At 56.6% G+C, this 18,304-nt stretch overlaps 1 protein-coding gene across 1 annotated transcript; it reads left to right on the top strand.

Moving 5' to 3' along the window:
• The first annotated feature begins 10,541 nt into the window (after positions 1-10,541).
• ZNF503 (zinc finger protein 503) lies at positions 10,542-14,688 on the top strand. The gene is made up of 2 exons (XM_042908642.1): positions 10,542-11,335; positions 12,118-14,688. Exons 1-2 carry the CDS (start codon positions 11,018-11,020, stop codon positions 13,750-13,752), a joined length of 1,953 nt encoding a protein of 650 aa, XP_042764576.1. The 5' UTR covers positions 10,542-11,017; the 3' UTR covers positions 13,753-14,688.
• The last annotated feature ends 3,616 nt before the right edge of the window (positions 14,689-18,304 follow it).

Below are 18,304 nucleotides of genomic sequence, written 5' to 3'. Positions count from 1 at the left end.
CAAGGGATTCCATGGAAAGGTAACACAAGGAGTGGGAAAACACAGGGCATGTGGCAAGAACAAAGAAATTAGATGTGACTGGGGTATAGGCAGCTGCACTTTTGTAATTTATCCCATGGAAATAAAATCACTGACTGCAAGGATATAGACTCAAGAAATTTTGTTAGTGGAAAATAAAACTGATAACCTTTATAACCATCAACAGGGGAATGGTTGAATAAGCGGATATCTTCATTCTACAGAATGCTATGGAGCTAAAAATAAATAAATTACCTTTATATCTATAGACCCATTTGTTAGCAAGAAAGAACGAGCAACAGATAACTCTCATATATTCACTGTTTGTATAAACAAGCAATAACATAATAACCTCACACCTGGGTAGCTCAGCTGGTTGAGTGTCTAACTTTGGCTCAGGTCTTGATCTCACAGTTCATGAATTCGAGCCCCACATTGGGCTCTGTGCTGACAGCTCAGAGCCTGGAGCCTGCTTTGGATTCTGCCCCTCCCCTGCTCACACTCTGTCTCTCAAGATTGAATAAACATTAAAAAATTTTTTTTAAACCCATAATAGTCCCATATATATGAGCATAGTTTATATGAGCATGGTGGGTGTGGAGAAAGGGACAGAAGTTACATTTCAGCTGTTAACACTGGATATCTCAGGAGACTGGGTGGGAAATAGAGAGGAGATGGAGAGATCATAAAGTTTGTCTTTAAATATCTCTGAGTGCTTTGCTGGTTGGTGAACATGTTTTTTTTATAATTTTGGGACGTAACTTAAAACTCCTTTTGAAAGGAGTTTAGAACTACATTATCAAGAGTCAAGCGTTTCATGTAGACAATGGGGAGCCATTGAAGATTTGGGGGCAAGGGAATGATGTGACCAAGAAAATTAGCCTAGCAAGAGTACATATAATGGATTAGAGGCAAGAGAGGCTGAGATGAACAGTTAGAAGGTTCTGGTAGCAGTAGTTCAGTCAGGACCTAATAAAGTACTGAACTGTGATAGCAATAATATGTGAAGTGAGAAAGAGAAAAGGGAGACCTGACTACAGCCTTGAGACACATATGTCTGAATGATGGGAGGAGTGGTCATGGGTGGGCGGGCAGTGTTTTCCATTTACATGTATCAGCTAACACATCTTGCACTCTGAAAATCTGAATAAATGGCTGGAAAAACATAGGTATTTCTCTTTTCCAATCTCCTCGAGCATTGACTTATCTGATATTTACCACATATAGGTTCAAAATAATAATTTTTTCATGAGATTTTATCCTCCTTATTAAATTGAAAACATCTGAGACTATGGAGAATACTTATTGGTGGCCCCCCCCAAGGTGCAGTGAGCCCCAAAAGTGATTGTTCATCCATTCAGCACAGTTGATGGTACATACAAATGCTCTTTTCTTCATTCATTCCTTGAAGGAATAGCCCCATCCCTGCCCCCTTGGAGTTACCATCCAGTGAAGGAGACAGCCTCTCAACAGGAAATCCCCGGTGTGGTAAGTGCTCTGAGAGAGGGTTATAGGAGCCCCAACTCAGTACCAAGTGGGAGGGTGCAGGGAAGTGGTGTGAAAGCTGAGACATGAAAAAGAGTAGTGAGCCAGGTGAAGAGAAGGACAGAGGTCATTCCAGATAGAAGGGAAAGCATTAGCAAAGTCCCGAGGGAGGGTGTAGCATGGCACATTTGAGTAACCAGCAGGCAATCGTTGATAGCAGGAACTCAGACTGAGAGCGAGAAGGAGACACAGAAAGGCAGAAAGGCAAGCTGAGGCAAGTCAAGCCTCAGAGACCCGGGGGCCACGGGCTCAACTTGATCCTAAGAACGATGAGAACCTGGGGCTTTTGAGCAGAAGAGAAACATGGAGTGATACGCTTTTTAAAAAGATCACTCTGGCTTTGGCAGGCACTACAGGGAAAAAAGGAAGGATGCTCACTGGTTTGGTTTCCCCATCAGGCTGGGAGCTGCTGGGGGCTGAGTTGAGCCCATCTCATTTATACTTTTCCCCCATCTCTGTGCAGGACCGTCTCAGCAAGGCCTCAGCTGCAGGTAGATGTGGTTAACCCACCCATGGACACTCCCTCCACAGGTAAGTAAAAGCCCAGCAAGATTTCCCCGGAGTGATGGATTGGGATACTGAGGATCTGAAGAAAAGAAGGGAAAAGAGTATAGATGAAATGGGAGCGAGGCAAGACCGATTTCTTCTCTCCGTACCTCAATTACTTTATCTGTGAAATGGGGTATTCGTGGTACTTACCTCAGAGACTTGCTGTGAGGACACTATTCATACACAGTTCTTAGTATCTGACACAAAGCGAACACTCAATAAGTGTTAACTTTTGTTCTTGTTAGTCTTGAAGGACACTACTGTCTTCCAGGGTAGGGCTGGTCGGATTCCAGAAAATGCTTGAGAGTCGCTGGGCCAGGAAAGTCTCAGGACTACCAAGAGACCAAAGTTTGACAAAATCTTACATGCGAGTTTGGGCCGAGGTTGTTAGTGTGCTTGTGTTCACGTGATTTAAAAAATCCTAACATAGAACATCCAGGTGAGGAAGAGGAGCCGCCACCGCCGTCCCACGAGTCCCAGGTTGTGCGCTAGGCCCTGGGCGGGGGCCTGAGATTCAGCAGCCCAGCCGGCGGGGGCGGAGCCTGACGGGCTGGGGGCGGGTCGGCGCAGGGGAGGGGCGGGGCTGGCGCCGCAGCCCTCGGCCCCGCCCCCAGCGGAAGTGCCGCCGGGCCCGCCCCTCCCTCCAGAGACCGGTTCCCCTAGCTGGTCACCCGGCCCGCTCTTCCCGGTGCAATTCGGCTCCTAGAGGGAGTTCGGCCAGAGTCCCAACGCCAGGTCCGAAGAAGAGGACCCGGGTCTGCGTATCTGGCTGTCTCGGGCAGTGCTCTCTGTCCCTCCCAGTCCCCCGTCCTCCTTTCCATTCCTCTGTTACCAGCGCGGCCGCAGGCGCCGCGGGGAACCGCACAGGTAAAGACTCGGCTACTGAGGACGCAGGTGTGGGTGCTTCCCTGAATGGACGGGCCAGGGAGAGGCTGATGGCACGTCCCCAGCTTTTTTCCAAAGCGATTGTATTGATAATGGGGCTCCGGGTGGGCAGACGCGGACCCCAGGAGCGCTACATTGCACTGGGGAAGCAGAGGGGGCGGGACTGAAGCCCCCAGACCTTGAGAGCCAGCTCGTTTGTGCCCCGCGTCTTGCGCAGGCTCTGTTGTGCCTGGAAGGTGGTGAGCTGGTTGGGTCCGGGCTGCAGCTCCGGACGGTTATCCCCCCCCCCCCCCACTCCCTGCGGCGACTGGGGTCTGACAGTCGCTCCTCCCGGGAGCACACAATGTGAGGTTTGCAGAATGAAAATCAATAAAATCAATGCAAATGCAAAGAACACGAAACGTGTTTGGTTGTTACTATTTGCGTTTGTGAAATTCTTTTATTAATTTTTTTAAATTTTCTTCGTGGAAAAAGTGTCTTTGGCTCGGATCCGGGCCTCGGAAAAGGAAGCAAAATGCCCCGGGTCTCCCCGCAGGGGGGCCGGGGCCTGTCCTCCGTCCCGGGCCGCGCAAACTTCCCGGAGAGGTAGTGCTGGGTCCAGCTGCGGGAGGGGAGCCCCCGGTGCGTTCGGCTTCCGGATACGGCTTCCCCCCCCCCCCCCCCGCGCCTCATTGTCCGCACTTTAGGGAGAGCCCCCACCCCTCCATAGCATTTTCCCGGTTCACCACCCCCACGCCAAGGGGGCCGTGCCTCCTCCCCTCCCCCCCCCCCCCAGCTCTCCCCGGCGCTTTAAATAATGATATTTGCATGCAGGGAGCGATTCATAAATATGTCAGGGACGGTGAAATATAGGCAACATTTCAAACTTTCTATTTAAAAAACATGAATTATGGCCTCGGAAAATGTGTTCCCATTTAAAGGCGATACGAAGTATTTGGTGTCTCGTCCCCGGGCCCATCCATCACGCAGACAATAAAGAGAGTTTTTCGCCCTGACACCCGCGATTTATGGGCGCCCTTCTCTGCCCTCATCACTCACCCGCCGCGGCCGGCCCGGCGACAGGCCCAGCGGAGAGAACTGCAGCCGCCCCCCACCCCCGCGCCGGCCCGCGCGCGCACTTTGCGCCCTCGCCAGCACCCCAAGACCTCCCCTCCCAGGGGGAAGAGCCTGCTCCAGGGAGTTGGGAAATCGGCAGTGAAGGTCTAGGCAGCCGACCGAGAGCTGAATCCAAACTCGTCCTCTCCCCTCAGTGCAAGCCTCTTTTAAGGGCTGGGGCTGAGCGGGCAGAGGAGCGGCCTTGCGGGCTAGCTCAGCGTCCGGGCCTCGCCCGCCAACCGCGGCGCGGCGCTTTAAGTTTCCAGCGCAGGCTGCGGGAGGTTATTTACGTGCGGGTACGAGGTGAGGGGAGAGGACTGGGCTGGGGGCTTCCAAAGCCGATCTCTGGGCATTCCGCCCCGGGGAAGGTGAGCTGCTTTCAAGCTTCCTTGAGGCTTACTGGGCGGATGCTTCGGGGCAAAGCTGTTTCTGCAACTTTTACAAAGCTTCCTTCTCCCTGGTGCGATCCCCACAAACACATCCTGGGCGTCTGCGACACCTTGGAAACTATTCTTACCGACCGAGGCGAGGAGTTGGCAAGAAATAGGAAGGGGAGGTGCCTTCCCTAGCCGTTCGCCTCGGGCCAGGCTCGGCTGCCCCAAGCCTTCTTAGCCCACCGCCCACACCTTGCGCGCGCACATACCAGCGCGCAGTCCTCCCTAAGTGACCACCGAATCATAGTGTCAAACTTGCGTCGAAGAAAGTTCGGGCATCATTTGCCGAGGAATTTGCTTTCAGTTTTCGCCGCGGGCGGACTCGGCCCAGCGAGGGCCGAAGCATCACCAGGGGTGGGGGCTGCCTGGCACTGCCGGGAAGTGAGGGGCAGCTCCCGGGCTGAGAGCGTTGATAGTCCAGCGCGGCCGCGTGATCACCAGGAGCCACCCCGAGTCCCGTGCTGGGCCGATGCATCTGCGTACACTCGAACCGGGAGCCGTTTCCTGCCGGATGCCTGAGAGCTGAATTTATTCGGATGCAGGCAGCGCAAACCGCAGAGAAATCCCGTCGATTCTAAAAATGACAAGGTTGAATTTATTAGATCAAGATTCATGTGTAAGTGCAGGGAGATGAATATTATACAAACAGCACCAGGTCCAGTGTGAACGGAAGATCGCTTCCGGTTTCAAGGCATGTAACCTAACATTTGAATATTTAGACCTATAGAGGGATATAAAATATTATTAAATTCTTGGTGTGTACACACACAGTCAGGTTGAAAAAATTCTAGAGCAAGTGTTTTTTTACAGCTCCTGCTTGAGTGTAATTTGGACTCAAGATAGCCTTATGTCCAAATAACCACCCAGTGAATGTTTCCTATAGCTAGAGTGAGTTCCGCTACGTTGAGGGGTGCAGTATGTGTACCTCTTTAAATATCTGCGTCGTGGCAGAGGTGAAATAAATACATTTAAGAAGAGCGGGCACATAGATAGTTGAATAACTGCATCGCTACAATATTTCCGGATATGGAAATAATTATTACTCCAGGTTGGCTGTGGAAGGTGTGCACAACTTAGGGGGGGCTTTCGGGAACCCGAGGTGGGAGCCACAGGTCCTGAAATGCTGGGCACCGAGCACGCTGAGGTGGGCCCCATGGGATACCCTCAACCTCGGACCCTGGCGTGATTGCTGGAAGAGGCTCGGCCCGAACGGCCAACATTGTCTTGCCTCGGGGGTTCTCCCGGATACACGCTGGGAGACAGAGACATCACCAGGCGCTGAACCTGGCTGGCATTTAAGATAGGAGGACCTGGGGTCCAGCCGGCAGACATTTCCCCCTTAGCCACTTCAACGACCCCTCAATCCTGGCTCCACCGTGCTTAGGCAGTGACCATTTGGGCCTATCGATTTGGAGCAAGAGTGCGTAAAAGGGCGGGTCGCGCTTGGTTCCGAGTCGTACCAAAGCTCAAAGCTGGAGGACACCGGAGAAGGCCACGATTTCGCGTCCGTGCGGAATCCGGGCCCCACCCGGCCTGGGGAGAACCAGTTTGCAGCCTAGAAGTGATTGGCTGCATTTACTTATTAAGTGTTAGGGATCCCCTCACAAACTCAGTGCTGAGGCCCAGACGCCCCGAGGGTCTCCTCCGTATATTTGCAAAGCCCAGGAACGCCAGGAGCAAGGTCGGCGACGTCGCAGCTGTGAAATTCCAAGGCCAAATACTAATTCCAGAATTGGGCGCTTGCAACCGTCCAACCATCACACTACCCTAGTCTTTTTTTCTCACCCCTTCAAACGCACCCAACCCTGGCACAGGAGCAGAGCTGAGAGCCCCTGCTTGGGGAGAAATTAGGCAGGACTCTGCCAGGAGTTCCTAGGAATTGCACACACTCCTGAGGCAGCCCTGCCGCAGAGAAATAACCCGGGCGCTGAGAATGCCCTGCTTTAGAGAGTGTGACTGCGCCGAAGTGGTATATACGGTATACCGAGAGGAGGGAGAGAGGATAAGAAATATTCCCTGTCAGGTAGGAAAAGGAGGAAAGGAAGAAGGGAGAAAAGAATGAAAAGGTAGGGAGTCTAGAAAGAAGCGTGTGAGGAAACAAAAAAAGAGAAGAATAGAGGAGAAAAAGCCAGGAGAGGCGAGCCGAAAAGAGTACAGGCCTTGGCCAGGCCCCGGGACCAGACCAGACCATGGCTCCCGCAGGCCCGGTGCCACCGCGGGCCCGAGAAGAGATGAGGGCCTCGCGAGACGGTCCCCCACCAACCCTGCGAATATGGGCCCCGCTTCCAGTCCGGAGGGACGGGCCGGGGTCCAGCGGCCTCCGTCCGCTCCATCTTTTCCCCCCTCCTGGGGGACCACAAGGCGGGGCAGGACAAGGGTGGGGAGGCCCCCAGGGGCGCGCGCCAGTCCCGGACTGTTTGGGCGCTCTGGGCCAGGCTTTCCAGCTCGCCGGGCCTGACCTGTCAGGCGGATTATCTTCGAGGGAGATTAATAGGGGAGGCGGGCTGCAATAATAATCGTTTTGTTTGATGTGACAACTCTGATAGGCGTTGATTTACTTACAAACTGATAGGCTTTTAATTGAGCGCCTCCGCCGAGCCCGAGATGAAAGGGAAGCGGCGGTGAAAGGCGGCCCGCCTGCCCTCCGGCCTCAATACTGATTAGCCATCTCGACAGTGAATAGTTCAAGGCATTTTCAAACTTTTTTTCCTCAGCTCTCTCGCCTTCCTTCTCCTCCCACCCCCTCCTCAAATATCTGCCATGCCCATTCCTTTTTCAGAGAAAACAAATCATTTACACTGTGTGCAAATAAAATCCACAGGACATCCACGCCAACCGCCGCTGGGGTTGGAGGCTTTAGGCCTAGCGCAGTGTAATTAATAACTCCCCCACCCCCAAGGCCTGCAAGACCTTCAGGGATTTGGCCTCCCGGGCGAGATGCGCAGGCTCTGATGCTGGCGCCTCCCGAAAGCCCCGGACGCGCAGGCCCCCAGGCGCCCCCGTGCGCTCGGACCTTCAGAGTTGGGTTTGCGAAGAGCGAACGCACGCGGACCACGACCCGCGCGCGCGCGCGGCTCGGCGCAGGCCTGCGATCCTGTGCGGTCACACCGCGGCACGCCCATTCTGGGGCACGCGGGGCCCACTCTCTGGTTCCCCCAGGCTTTAGGTGCTGGGTTTACCGCCCCTGAATCGCCCAGGGCAAAGAAAAAGCTGCTGGAATTCCAGGAGAGGGACAGAACTGAGTCTAGAAGACTGCGGGCGGGGGAGGGGGGGCAGAGAGGACGCCCGCGGTCACCTCCAGTTCTGGCCGCCGCCCCCAGCATTCAGTCTCTGGGCCTCAAGAGGAGCCTGCAACAACGCGCGGCCCACGGCGGGGCTAGCGGAGCTGGGAGCTCTACAGTTGATCCGGGCCGACACCTCGACAGCAGAGCACTCACTGATGCCGACACTAACACACCCGCTGGATACAAGCGGCCTCCCCCACGCGCTGCCCTGTAGAGACAGCTTAGGACTGTCCCGCCCTCAGAAATGGGCACCTGGGACTCGCTCCCCAAAGAGGACTCAGACAACCTTCACAGCCTCTCGTGTGGCCTCGCCACCATCTTACGGACTCACCTTCCTCACTTGTCGCACAGGCAGACACTCCAAATCTCCTTGAACGCAGGTGTGTTCTTACACCTACCCACACGCACACACACACACACCGACAAACAGCAGCCCCAAAAACACATCGCCTCACTTCGCTCTTCTCCAAATTGTCTTTAGTCAAGTGACAATCCCATGAAGTTTACCAACCTAAAGAATCGAGGGATAAGATTAAAACGCAGAAAAAGAATGCCTATGAGAGAATTCTAAAACTCACCCCAGAAAGTTCTCGGTACCTGTGTGGAGTGGGAGAGAAACAAAAAAAGGGAGAGAGGGGAATGGGGCGGTTAGAGAGGAGAGGGCGAGCCTGCGGAGGGCAGGTCCCAGAACCGACCCCCGCCGTTTGGGGCTCAGTGCCGGTGGAAACCGGGTCGCTAGACCCGGCCCCTGCCCCCCGCGCGGGTACAGACTGGCTCCTGGCTCCCCGCGCTCCCTGCCCCACCATTTATCAAAGGACTTGACAACAAAAGAAGAGCCGGGCGGAAAAGTGGGGGAGGGGAGATTCAAAGTCGTCCAAGTCCTTCCGAGGAAGGGGATGTATCCTCCTCTCGCCTCCTTCCAGTTTCTGCGAGTTTCTGGAAGCGACCCCCGAACTCGCTCCGGACGCTACCAAAGCCCTGACAACTCACACGCGGCACAGACGTACGTACACACTTGTGCACCCAGCTCCAGGTACACAGAGGCACGCACAGCGCCTCCCCTCTTCCTTCCAAACCGCCCGAGTGACGGTGCAAATCGAGGGGAACGCGGCAGTCCCGCTCCGCTTCCCTGGAAGACCCAAGTTCCTACAAGCAACCGACCCCTCCCTCTCTCGTTCTTTCCCTCTGCTTTCCCAACGCAGGTCAGTCCCAGCTCGGCGTTCCTATAAATTCGAGCGAGTAGCCAGCCCAGAGGAATCCCGGCTACCAAACCTGCGGGGATACCGCAGGGTGGGAGAGGATTGGGGAGAGGGCCTGAGTCAGTTTGAGATGTATCTCCACCGGACACCCACGGCCAGGCCTCCTCGAAGCCTCTCAGCCCCAGCTACGATCCGAAGGGAAGTCAAAGAATTAAGACCGGGAGGAGGTACCCCACCATTGACCTCCAGGACTCAAAGTTACATTGGTGGTGTGGCTCTTAGAAATAAGTCTGAGTTTCGGGTCGGGGCACTACGAAGGGCGGACTCCGCGGCAGGCTGGCAGCCTGACATCCTCACGCTCCCGAGGGACTATCCGGGAGACAAAAATATCTCCCATCTTAGACGCCGCCGCCCGTCTCGGGTACCCGGGGCAGCTCCTCCCTCCGCGGCCCCAACAGACTGAAGTCCCAGAGGTAGAAAGGTGTATCTTTCTTCCACGCCGAGGGGGGCAAAGCGCCCACCCCAGGCCTGTGCAACCCTCTCAGCGCCCTGGGCGCACCTGCGCACTTTACCCTCACTATTCATTTTCCTGACACAGAGAGCCTCTTTTCCTCTCCTTCGTTCTTTTTCTTAGAGCCACCCCTACCCCATCCCAGGAGGCTGCTCCTCTTTCCCCCTCCGCTGGTTCCCCCTTGGTCTCTTCCTTACTCTCTCTCCATCTCTCTCTCCCTCTCCCTTTTTCCCCTTCAAGTCGCACCCGCCTTGTAATCAGCAACAAAAGCTGACATAAATCACAGGCGGATTGACAAGAGCTGACAAATAACTGATTGATTGCGGTCGAGGAACATTGACAATTGATGGAGGGGTGGAGATGCCCAAAGAACTGAGGAGAGGGGGAGAGAGAAGAGAGGGTAGCAGGGGAGAGTAAGAATGGGGAGGGGGGGACGGAGTGTGAAACAGAGGAAACATGTGACCCCCGCTCCTGCCCCAATCTGCGCGTCCCCGGGCGTCACGTGGCCGGGAAGGGCTGGGAGCCCAGCGCACAGCCCGGAGACGAGCCGCCGCCGCCTCCGCTGCCCACCTAGCTTCTGGTTTCTCTGCTGCCGAATCTTGAGAAATCAAAGCGGGCGGGCGGACTTCCTCCGTCACCCGCTCTCCACCTTTCCTTACCCCGGTGGCCGCGTCGCGAGAGATTTCAGTTACTGAACGAGACAGAATATTTGGTGTGTGGGGCCCCTGTGCGCCCCTGGAGTTGACAGTCCAGCTGTCGTCCAGACTCCCGCCGTTGCTCCTTCTGGACACCCCCCTCAATCTTTTCCTCTTACGCACCCTCCTGCAAAAAAAGGTTTCAGTTTATTTTCGAGCCAGGAAAAGGAAGGACGACGAGGTAGAAAAAAGAGGGAGGCGGCAGATAGCAAACGCAGAATAAATGTCCAGGTCGTCCTCGGAGCGAAATCGAGGGAGGGGACACGCGGGAGGGGGGCGGTGAAGAAGGAGCTGCCCATTAAAACCAGCGCTGAGAGTCCTGGCGGCGGCGGCGGCGGCGGCGCGGGACGCGTCACATCCCCTTGACCCTCCAATCACCTCGGGCTCCCATTTGATTGGAAGGCGGCAAAGGCTTTAATCTCCCCCTTGGTGCAGCTGCTTTTGAAGTGAGTTTCCTCGCCAGAGCCCCGGCTGGACAGGCAACGGCTCACATCGCCAAGCGCAGCGTCAGCGCTGGGTCGCGAGTGCGCAGCGCAGGGGCACAGCCCGAGGCGGACACGGCGAGCCACCCGGCACTCCCACAGTCCGGCCGGCTCCTCCCGCTCGGCCACGGCACTGCTGCGGGCCACCCAGGATTATTCGCTTCTGGCTCCAGGCGCCGAGAAGGCGCGCTGGGTGCCCGTGGCCGCCGCGCCAGCTCCTCCTCCTACTGCTTCTGCTCCCCGGGCGAGCGCGCAGCCCGGAGCCCGCCCCGCGCCTCCCGGAGCCCTCCCCCCGCTGCTCCCATGCGTGCGGGTGGGTCATGAGCACAGCGCCCTCGCTTTCTGCCCTAAGAAGCAGTAAGCACAGCGGCGGCGGCGGCGGCAGCGGCGGCAGCGGCAGCAGTGCGGACCCTGCCTGGACCAGCGCGCTCTCTGGAAATAGCTCTGGCCCCGGCCAAGGCTCGTCCCTGGCCGGCAGCACCAAGCCTTTTGTGCACGCTGTGCCCCCCTCTGACCCTCTCCGCCAGGCTAACCGCCTGCCCATCAAGGTGCTGAAGATGCTGACGGCACGGACTGGCCACATTTTGCACCCCGAGTACCTGCAGCCTCTGCCTTCCACTCCCGTCAGCCCCATCGAGGTAAGGACCCTCTCCCCGGATCGCGCTGGGACCACCACCCTGGCTGCCGCTTCACAGGATTTCTTTCTCTCGGGATCTGGGGGTGGGAAGGGGGGGGTGTCAGAGTGATTCAGTTCCGGGATGGGGGAGAGCCCATAGTGCTCCCGCACCTTAAAACTAGGGCGGAAAGGGGGCAAGAGGTAGAATGGGATGGGAATGCTAGTGGACAAAGCAGCTAAAACTTATTTCTCCTTTTGGCATTAAAGCTTCCACCCTGACTCCGGCCCCTTCACTTTCGGCCCGGAAGAGGGGCGGAAGTCCGAAATGCGGTTCCAAAGTCGCAGTCTTAAGGGTCCCCAGAAACTGATATTTGTATACAGCCTCTAAGGCACCAACGGCCTGAGCCCTTACTCTGAAGAAATAGGTGTGTGTGTGTGTGTGTGTGTGTGTGTGTGTGTGTGTGTGTGTGTATGGGGGAGGAGGTATAGTTTTGGGTCTAGGAGTCAGAAACCAAAACATTTCTGAGTATTTTTAAAAATACAGTTGGCGCCTATAGAGGGAAGAATATATCCTGATTTGGCGGGGAGGAGGGAGCTGCTGCCTTTCTCAGGGGCGAGTGTGTGTGTGTGTGTGTGTGTGTGTGTCTGTCTCTTGGGGGGGTGTGGGGGGTGCTGCCTAGGATTGCGCCTGGATCGTAACTGGCGGTTTGCGGAAGGGCGTTTGAACCTTAGAAGCCAGGATTCTAAAGGGTTTCCCCTTCTTTCTCTTTGTGCCACTCCCCAACCTCACGTCTGACCCCGCAGCTTGATGCCAAGAAGAGCCCGCTGGCGCTGTTGGCGCAAACATGCTCGCAGATCGGGAAGCCCGACCCCTCGCCCTCTTCCAAACTCTCCTCTGTCGCTTCCAACGGGGGCGGCGCGGGCGGTGCCGGCAACGGCACCGGGGGCGACAAGGACGCAAAGTCGGGCCCCCTCAAGCTGAGCGACATCGGCGTGGAGGACAAGTCGAGTTTCAAGCCGTACTCCAAACCCGGCTCGGATAAGAAGGAGCCGGGAGGCGGCGGCGGCGGAGGCGGTGGTGGCGGGGGCGGCGGCGGGGGGGTTTCAGCAGAAAAGTCTGGATTCCGGGTACCGAGCGCCACCTGCCAGCCATTCACACCCAGGACAGGCAGCCCAAGCTCCAGCGCCTCGGCCTGCTCGCCAGGAGGCATGCTGCCTTCGGCCGGGGGCGGCCCAGAGGGCAAGGACGACAAGAAGGACCCCGACGCGGGCGGCGGCGGCGGCTCCAGCAAGGGTTCCGGGGGCGCCTCCGCCGAAGGGGGACCCACTGGGTTGGCGCACGGCCGGATTAGCTGCGGCGGAGGGATTAATGTGGACGTAAACCAGCACCCAGATGGGGGCCCCGGGGGCAAGGCGCTAGGCTCAGACTGCGGCGGTTCATCGGGCTCCAGCTCCGGCTCGGGCCCCAGCGCGCCCACCTCCTCCTCAGTGCTGGGCTCTGGGCTGGTGGCTCCGGTATCACCCTACAAGCCGGGCCAGACAGTGTTCCCTCTGCCTCCCGCGGGCATGACCTATCCAGGCAGCCTGGCTGGGGCCTACGCTGGCTACCCGCCCCAATTCCTGCCACATGGCGTGGCTCTTGACCCCACCAAGCCGGGCAGCCTGGTGGGGGCGCAGCTGGCGGCGGCTGCGGCGGGCTCTCTGGGCTGCAGTAAGCCGGCGGGCTCCAGCCCCTTGGCCGGGGCGTCGCCGCCATCCGTGATGACAGCCAGTTTGTGCCGGGACCCGTACTGCCTCAGCTACCATTGCGCCAGCCACCTAGCAGGGGCGGCGGCAGCCAGCGCTTCGTGCGCTCACGATCCGGCCGCGGCGGCCGCGGCGCTCAAGTCCGGATACCCGCTGGTGTACCCCACGCACCCGCTGCACGGCGTGCACTCTTCGCTAACAGCTGCCGCCGCTGCCGGCGCCACACCGCCCTCCCTGGCAGGCCACCCCCTCTACCCCTACGGCTTCATGCTCCCTAACGACCCGCTCCCCCACATCTGCAACTGGGTGTCGGCCAACGGGCCCTGCGACAAGCGCTTCGCCACGTCCGAAGAGCTGCTGAGCCACTTGCGGACCCATACGGCCTTCCCCGGGACAGACAAACTGCTGTCGGGCTACCCCAGTTCATCGTCTTTGGCCAGCGCCGCAGCGGCCGCCATGGCTTGCCACATGCACATCCCCACATCGGGCGCTCCGGGCAGTCCCGGGACGCTGGCGCTGCGCAGCCCCCACCACGCGCTGGGACTCAGCAGCCGCTACCACCCTTACTCCAAGAGCCCGCTACCCACACCCGGCGCTCCTGTGCCGGTGCCCGCCGCCACGGGACCGTACTACTCCCCCTATGCCCTCTACGGACAGAGACTGACCACCGCCTCGGCACTGGGGTATCAGTGAGGGCGGTGGGGAGGGTTAGCAAGGGAGAGAAAGGAGCTGGGGGGGGGGGGAGGGAGGAGCCGAGGGAGGGGCGGGAACAGGGCAGAGGCTACTGTCACCCGCGCGTGGGGATGACCCGGGCCAGGAAAGGAAAGTATATATATGCCGTATCTATCTACCCAAAACAGCGACCGAGACCCGGTGGGAAACTCCCCTTTCCTCCACCTCTCATTTCCCCACCCACGCAAACTTTATAAAAGTTGAAAAAATATCATTTGACTTTTTATAGAAAAAGAAGGAAAAATTAATTGAGAAGGTGTTCATCTGAGGACTGCATCGGTGGACACTGGTATTTATTTATGTTAGCTCCAAGCGGACCCGTGGTTCAAAAGTGCATTATTTAGTTTGATCTCCGTAGGTAAAAAGGAGGAGGGGTAAAAAAAAAAAAAAAAAATTAAATCTTGAGGGTAAAAATGTGAAAAACAAACCCTCCCATCCCTTGTAGAGTATAAATAAATACAAAACCGCCACAGAACTAGAGGTCTTCTCTTTAATGTTACTTTAAAATTGCTATTATTGTATTGTACGTTCTTATTTAATGTCTGATTGAAACACAAATTTACATGCATGTTTGTTACAAAAAATGAAAAAAACAAAACAAAACAAGTCACAATTTGTCAGCTCTGATTTCAAATTGCAATTATTTTTAAGGTGTATACCATCGAAAGAGAATGGGTATTTTTTTGTATGTATTCTGGAAGAAAACAAAAAAAAAAAAAAGGAAAAACAATTCTATTCCAAAACCTCATTTGCCTTATTTTGTTCTTTAAAAGGAACACAACTATTTTTAATTTTTAAGTCCACCCGCTGAGAAGGGGACAAATAAGGTTTACGTCATGTACTAAAATAATAGACAATGTATCGCTTTAAAGATTAAAATTCCGTATATTTGATGTATTAAAAGGTTTTACTTCTTCTTATCTTTTTTTTATTTTTTATTTATTTATTTTTTTGGTGAAAGAGAAAGGAAGAGCATGGCAGTTTCGGCCGCAGTGGGTTCCCTGGGCCTCACGGCTGCTCCTACTTCCCAGGACCGTGGCTGCATTTCCTATTGTTTTTGTTGTGATTTTTAGGAAGATGCAAAGGGCTGGCCAGTCGTGGGGTTTGCCTTGGGGAAAATATTTTTAAACAGGGGATTTCACAATTTGTAAAGATCGTGTCCTGAGCAATCGCTCATTTAGTTTTTAATTTTCCTCCCAGCACACGGTTTGTTAAAAGTGAAAGGAAAAAAAAATGATTTTTTAAAAATCATTATTTCTCTCTTGAGATTTTTGAGAATTTGGCTTTTGTTTTGTACAGAGAGCGGCGCAGTCCAGGACTCTCCCCAAGGCCTTAGCCCTGGGGAGGTGCCACTGCCCGCTGTCCCTGTCTTTGCTTTCCAAGCATCCCTGTCCCAGGCGGGCAGCCGGGATAGATCCGGGGACGGTGAGCGCCTGGGAATCCGCTTCCCAGGCCTGGGGGGAGCGCGCCGGAACCTAGCCCCTCGGTTGAAAGTGAGTTCGCTCTCCTTTTCTCCTTCTGGCTGCCGGAGCCCAGCCCTCAACACCCCACGCCCAGAGTCCGGGCCCGCGGCTGGCCGGCGCCGCGGCTGCTTTTCCGCGTCCGGATTTCTCTGCAGCCCGAGCTCTACCCCAGTCTGTGCCGCAGGAGAGCGCGCCCGGGCATACGACCCGGAAGCCCCTTCAGATTCGGCCCCACGAGGGTCAGGGAGCCTGTTCCCTGTCTCGCCAGGGAGACCAGGTGGGCGCTGAGCGCTGTCCTCGGCTTCGAGGTCCGATCGGAAAAGGGCGCGGCGGGACTCTCCGTCCGCGCGGGCATCCCCGCAGCGCGCACCGCTCCCTTGTCCCCAACTTGAGTGGTGGGACTGAGCTGCCCGAAGCTCTGATAGAACCACGCACAGAAGAGCCCTAATCTTTTTTGGGAGGGAGGCGGCGGGGGGGGGGGGGAGACTCAGTCACCCCCCCCGACCCTCCCCCCCAACACAGACACTCGTGCCCCTGCCCCGGGCGTGAGCTCTGTGGTCTTCTGGCTGTTTGGATGCTCGCCCTCCCGGGTCGGCGGGAGCTCTGGGCTCAGTGCGCGACTTTCCTGGGATCCCGGGACTACGGAGTCGCGGCGCTGAGCACGCACCCCGAACTCCCCTCTCCCTGGGGTCAGGCAGTCCTGGGTTCTCCGAGCCGCCGGCCTCCCTCGGCGTCAAGCTCCCCCTGCTGCCTCCCGAGGGTCACCGCCGAGCAGAGGCCGCCCTCGGCCTCGGGCCTCGGTCGGTCAACCGCGCCGTCCCCGCCGCCATTAACTCGGGGGCTGGTGACTTTGAGATTTTCCACCCTCCTCCCAGCGTCAGCTTCACAGCTTCGGGGCCTTTTCCCGGGTAGCGCGCAAAGCAGCCCCGGCGACCTACGAGACGCCGCGTGAGCTCGCAGGCCTCCGCCGGGAGAGAACTTTGTGGGGACTCAGGCTCCGTCGCCTCCAACCCTCATGCCCGCACTCCCAGACTCCGGGGACCGGAGCTGGCGCCGGCGGAAGACCCCAGCGGGCTGTGTCCTGGGACGCCGCAGCACCGCTCCCCCTCTGTGGCGGCTTAGAGAAGCTGGGCTGGGCCTGGCTGGGCCTGGCTCCTCGAGAACCCCGGCCAATGGGGGGGCTTGTCATCCCCAGGCTCTGGGAGAGACCCCGGCCACTTGCCACCCCCGCAAGTGGGAGGGGCGGACGTTCCAGGAGGTGGTGAGGTCCGAGTCGGGACGGCTCCAGGGCCGGCGGCTTGGGACGTGAAAGCCAGGCCCCTGCTCACCCTCTCACCAGCGCCAGCCACACGGCCCTGACCACTCCGAGCTCCTCGCTTCTCCCTCCTTAGCCTCGCGGCTTCGGACAGAGGTCCTTGCGCCACCCTCGCCCGCCAGGACCCGCTTGGGCGGGGAAGGACCTAGAAATTACCCCGCCCTGGAATTTCAGGTCTGGGACCTACAGGGAGACGAATTGGACAAGTTCGTGCCTTCACGCCCACTCCTGGTATTTTATTAACAAAAATCAAAACCAAAAACGCCTTGAAAATTTAATGAGACCTCCTTCCCGAAGAAGCTGCTCAGAGACAGCAAAAGGCTGGGGGACTAGGGGTTGGAGGGAGAAACGGTTCCCCGACGTGTTGTATGGAACTGAGTCAGCCGGGCGCAGAGTTCGTGAAGAGAGGGTGCCATTCTGTGCTAGGGGTCCAGGCCCGGTTGCGAGTCCCCCCCTTGGGGAACAAACGCCCATCCCTACAGCGCGCTCCACGTCTCTCTCCGGCTTTCTCCGGATCTGCCGCGGGATCCCCAGGGCTACGGCCGGCTGCTGCTGAAGCCTGAGCAAAGAGCGGCGTGTCCGCCAGGCGGCGCTGCGGAGCCCACCAGAGCGGGAAGGAGAAAAGGAACCCAGGCCGGTGCGCAGACCGCGGGCTGGGTGGTCATCCTGCCACCCTGAGCCTCCACCATCGCAGAGCGGAGTGGTGTCCGGGAGTCCCCTCTCTGTAGCTCCTCGCTCCTCTCCTGCTGTGAACCGTGTCCTCCGCGCCTCTCCACCTGCTCTAGCTTCTACTGTTCCTCTTGCTCTCTTTCTCTATCCCAGAGGAGTTGACGCAGATGTCATGGGCCCCTCCCCAACCACAAGCTCCCATTACCACCCTCCAAGCTTCAACAGGTCACCTTGTCTGTCAAACCAAAGTGGTCCCCTAAGGCCTACCCCTTGCCACAGGCTGTCCGCCTCTTTACTCTGCCCTGACAGAGATGGAGAAACCGAGGGTTAAGTCCTGGAAGTCAGTGGCAAGACCTGCAGAGAAAGCCCAAGACTCCCTCCATCCAAACACTGACCCCATCTGTACTTCTGGTGGTGTCACAGTGATCCCGGTGTCTTTGTGCAGGGTGGTCTGTAAGCAGTAAGGAAAGGCAGATGAAAAACCCCCGCTAGTTGATGAACTCTCTGTGCTTTGGAAAATGTGAAAGCTGCCCAGAAGGTGAGGCTCATCTCTAGACCATCTGGCATCATCTTCTGCACATATTGGCTTAGGGTTCCTCACCCACTAAGGCTAGAGGCCTGGCTGTGTTCCGCGTGACTATAAAGCTCAGGCTGATCTGCCCACTCTGTTATAAACTATGTCCAGCCCATGTTATCCTATATTATCTCATTTAAACTTTATAACAACTCCATGAGGTTAAAATCTTTGCCCCCCTTTTAGAGATGAGGAAACTGAGGCTCGACAGGGGAAGGATATTAGCTTGAACTCACATAGCTAGTGAGTCATACAGTCTATGCAGAGATTCTCACCCTGGCTGTTCTCATTTGAGATGTTAAAGCATAACAATCACTGGGAACCAGAGATTCTGATTCAGTGGGAGACAGTGTGGTGGACATAACTCTTGTGTTTTATTATTATTATTATATTAATATATTATTATTATTTTACTTTTTATTATAGATTTGCAAACATACACAGAGGTAGAGAATGGTATAATAGACCCCGTAAACCCATCACCCAGGTTCA

This window comes from Panthera leo, chromosome D2 (assembly GCF_018350215.1).
Source record: "Panthera leo isolate Ple1 chromosome D2, P.leo_Ple1_pat1.1, whole genome shotgun sequence".
In the NCBI taxonomy this organism is placed as follows: Eukaryota; Metazoa; Chordata; class Mammalia; order Carnivora; family Felidae; genus Panthera; species Panthera leo.
The sequence above is the reverse complement of the archived record's forward strand: the minus strand, read 5'-3'. Positions and strand labels throughout refer to the sequence as shown.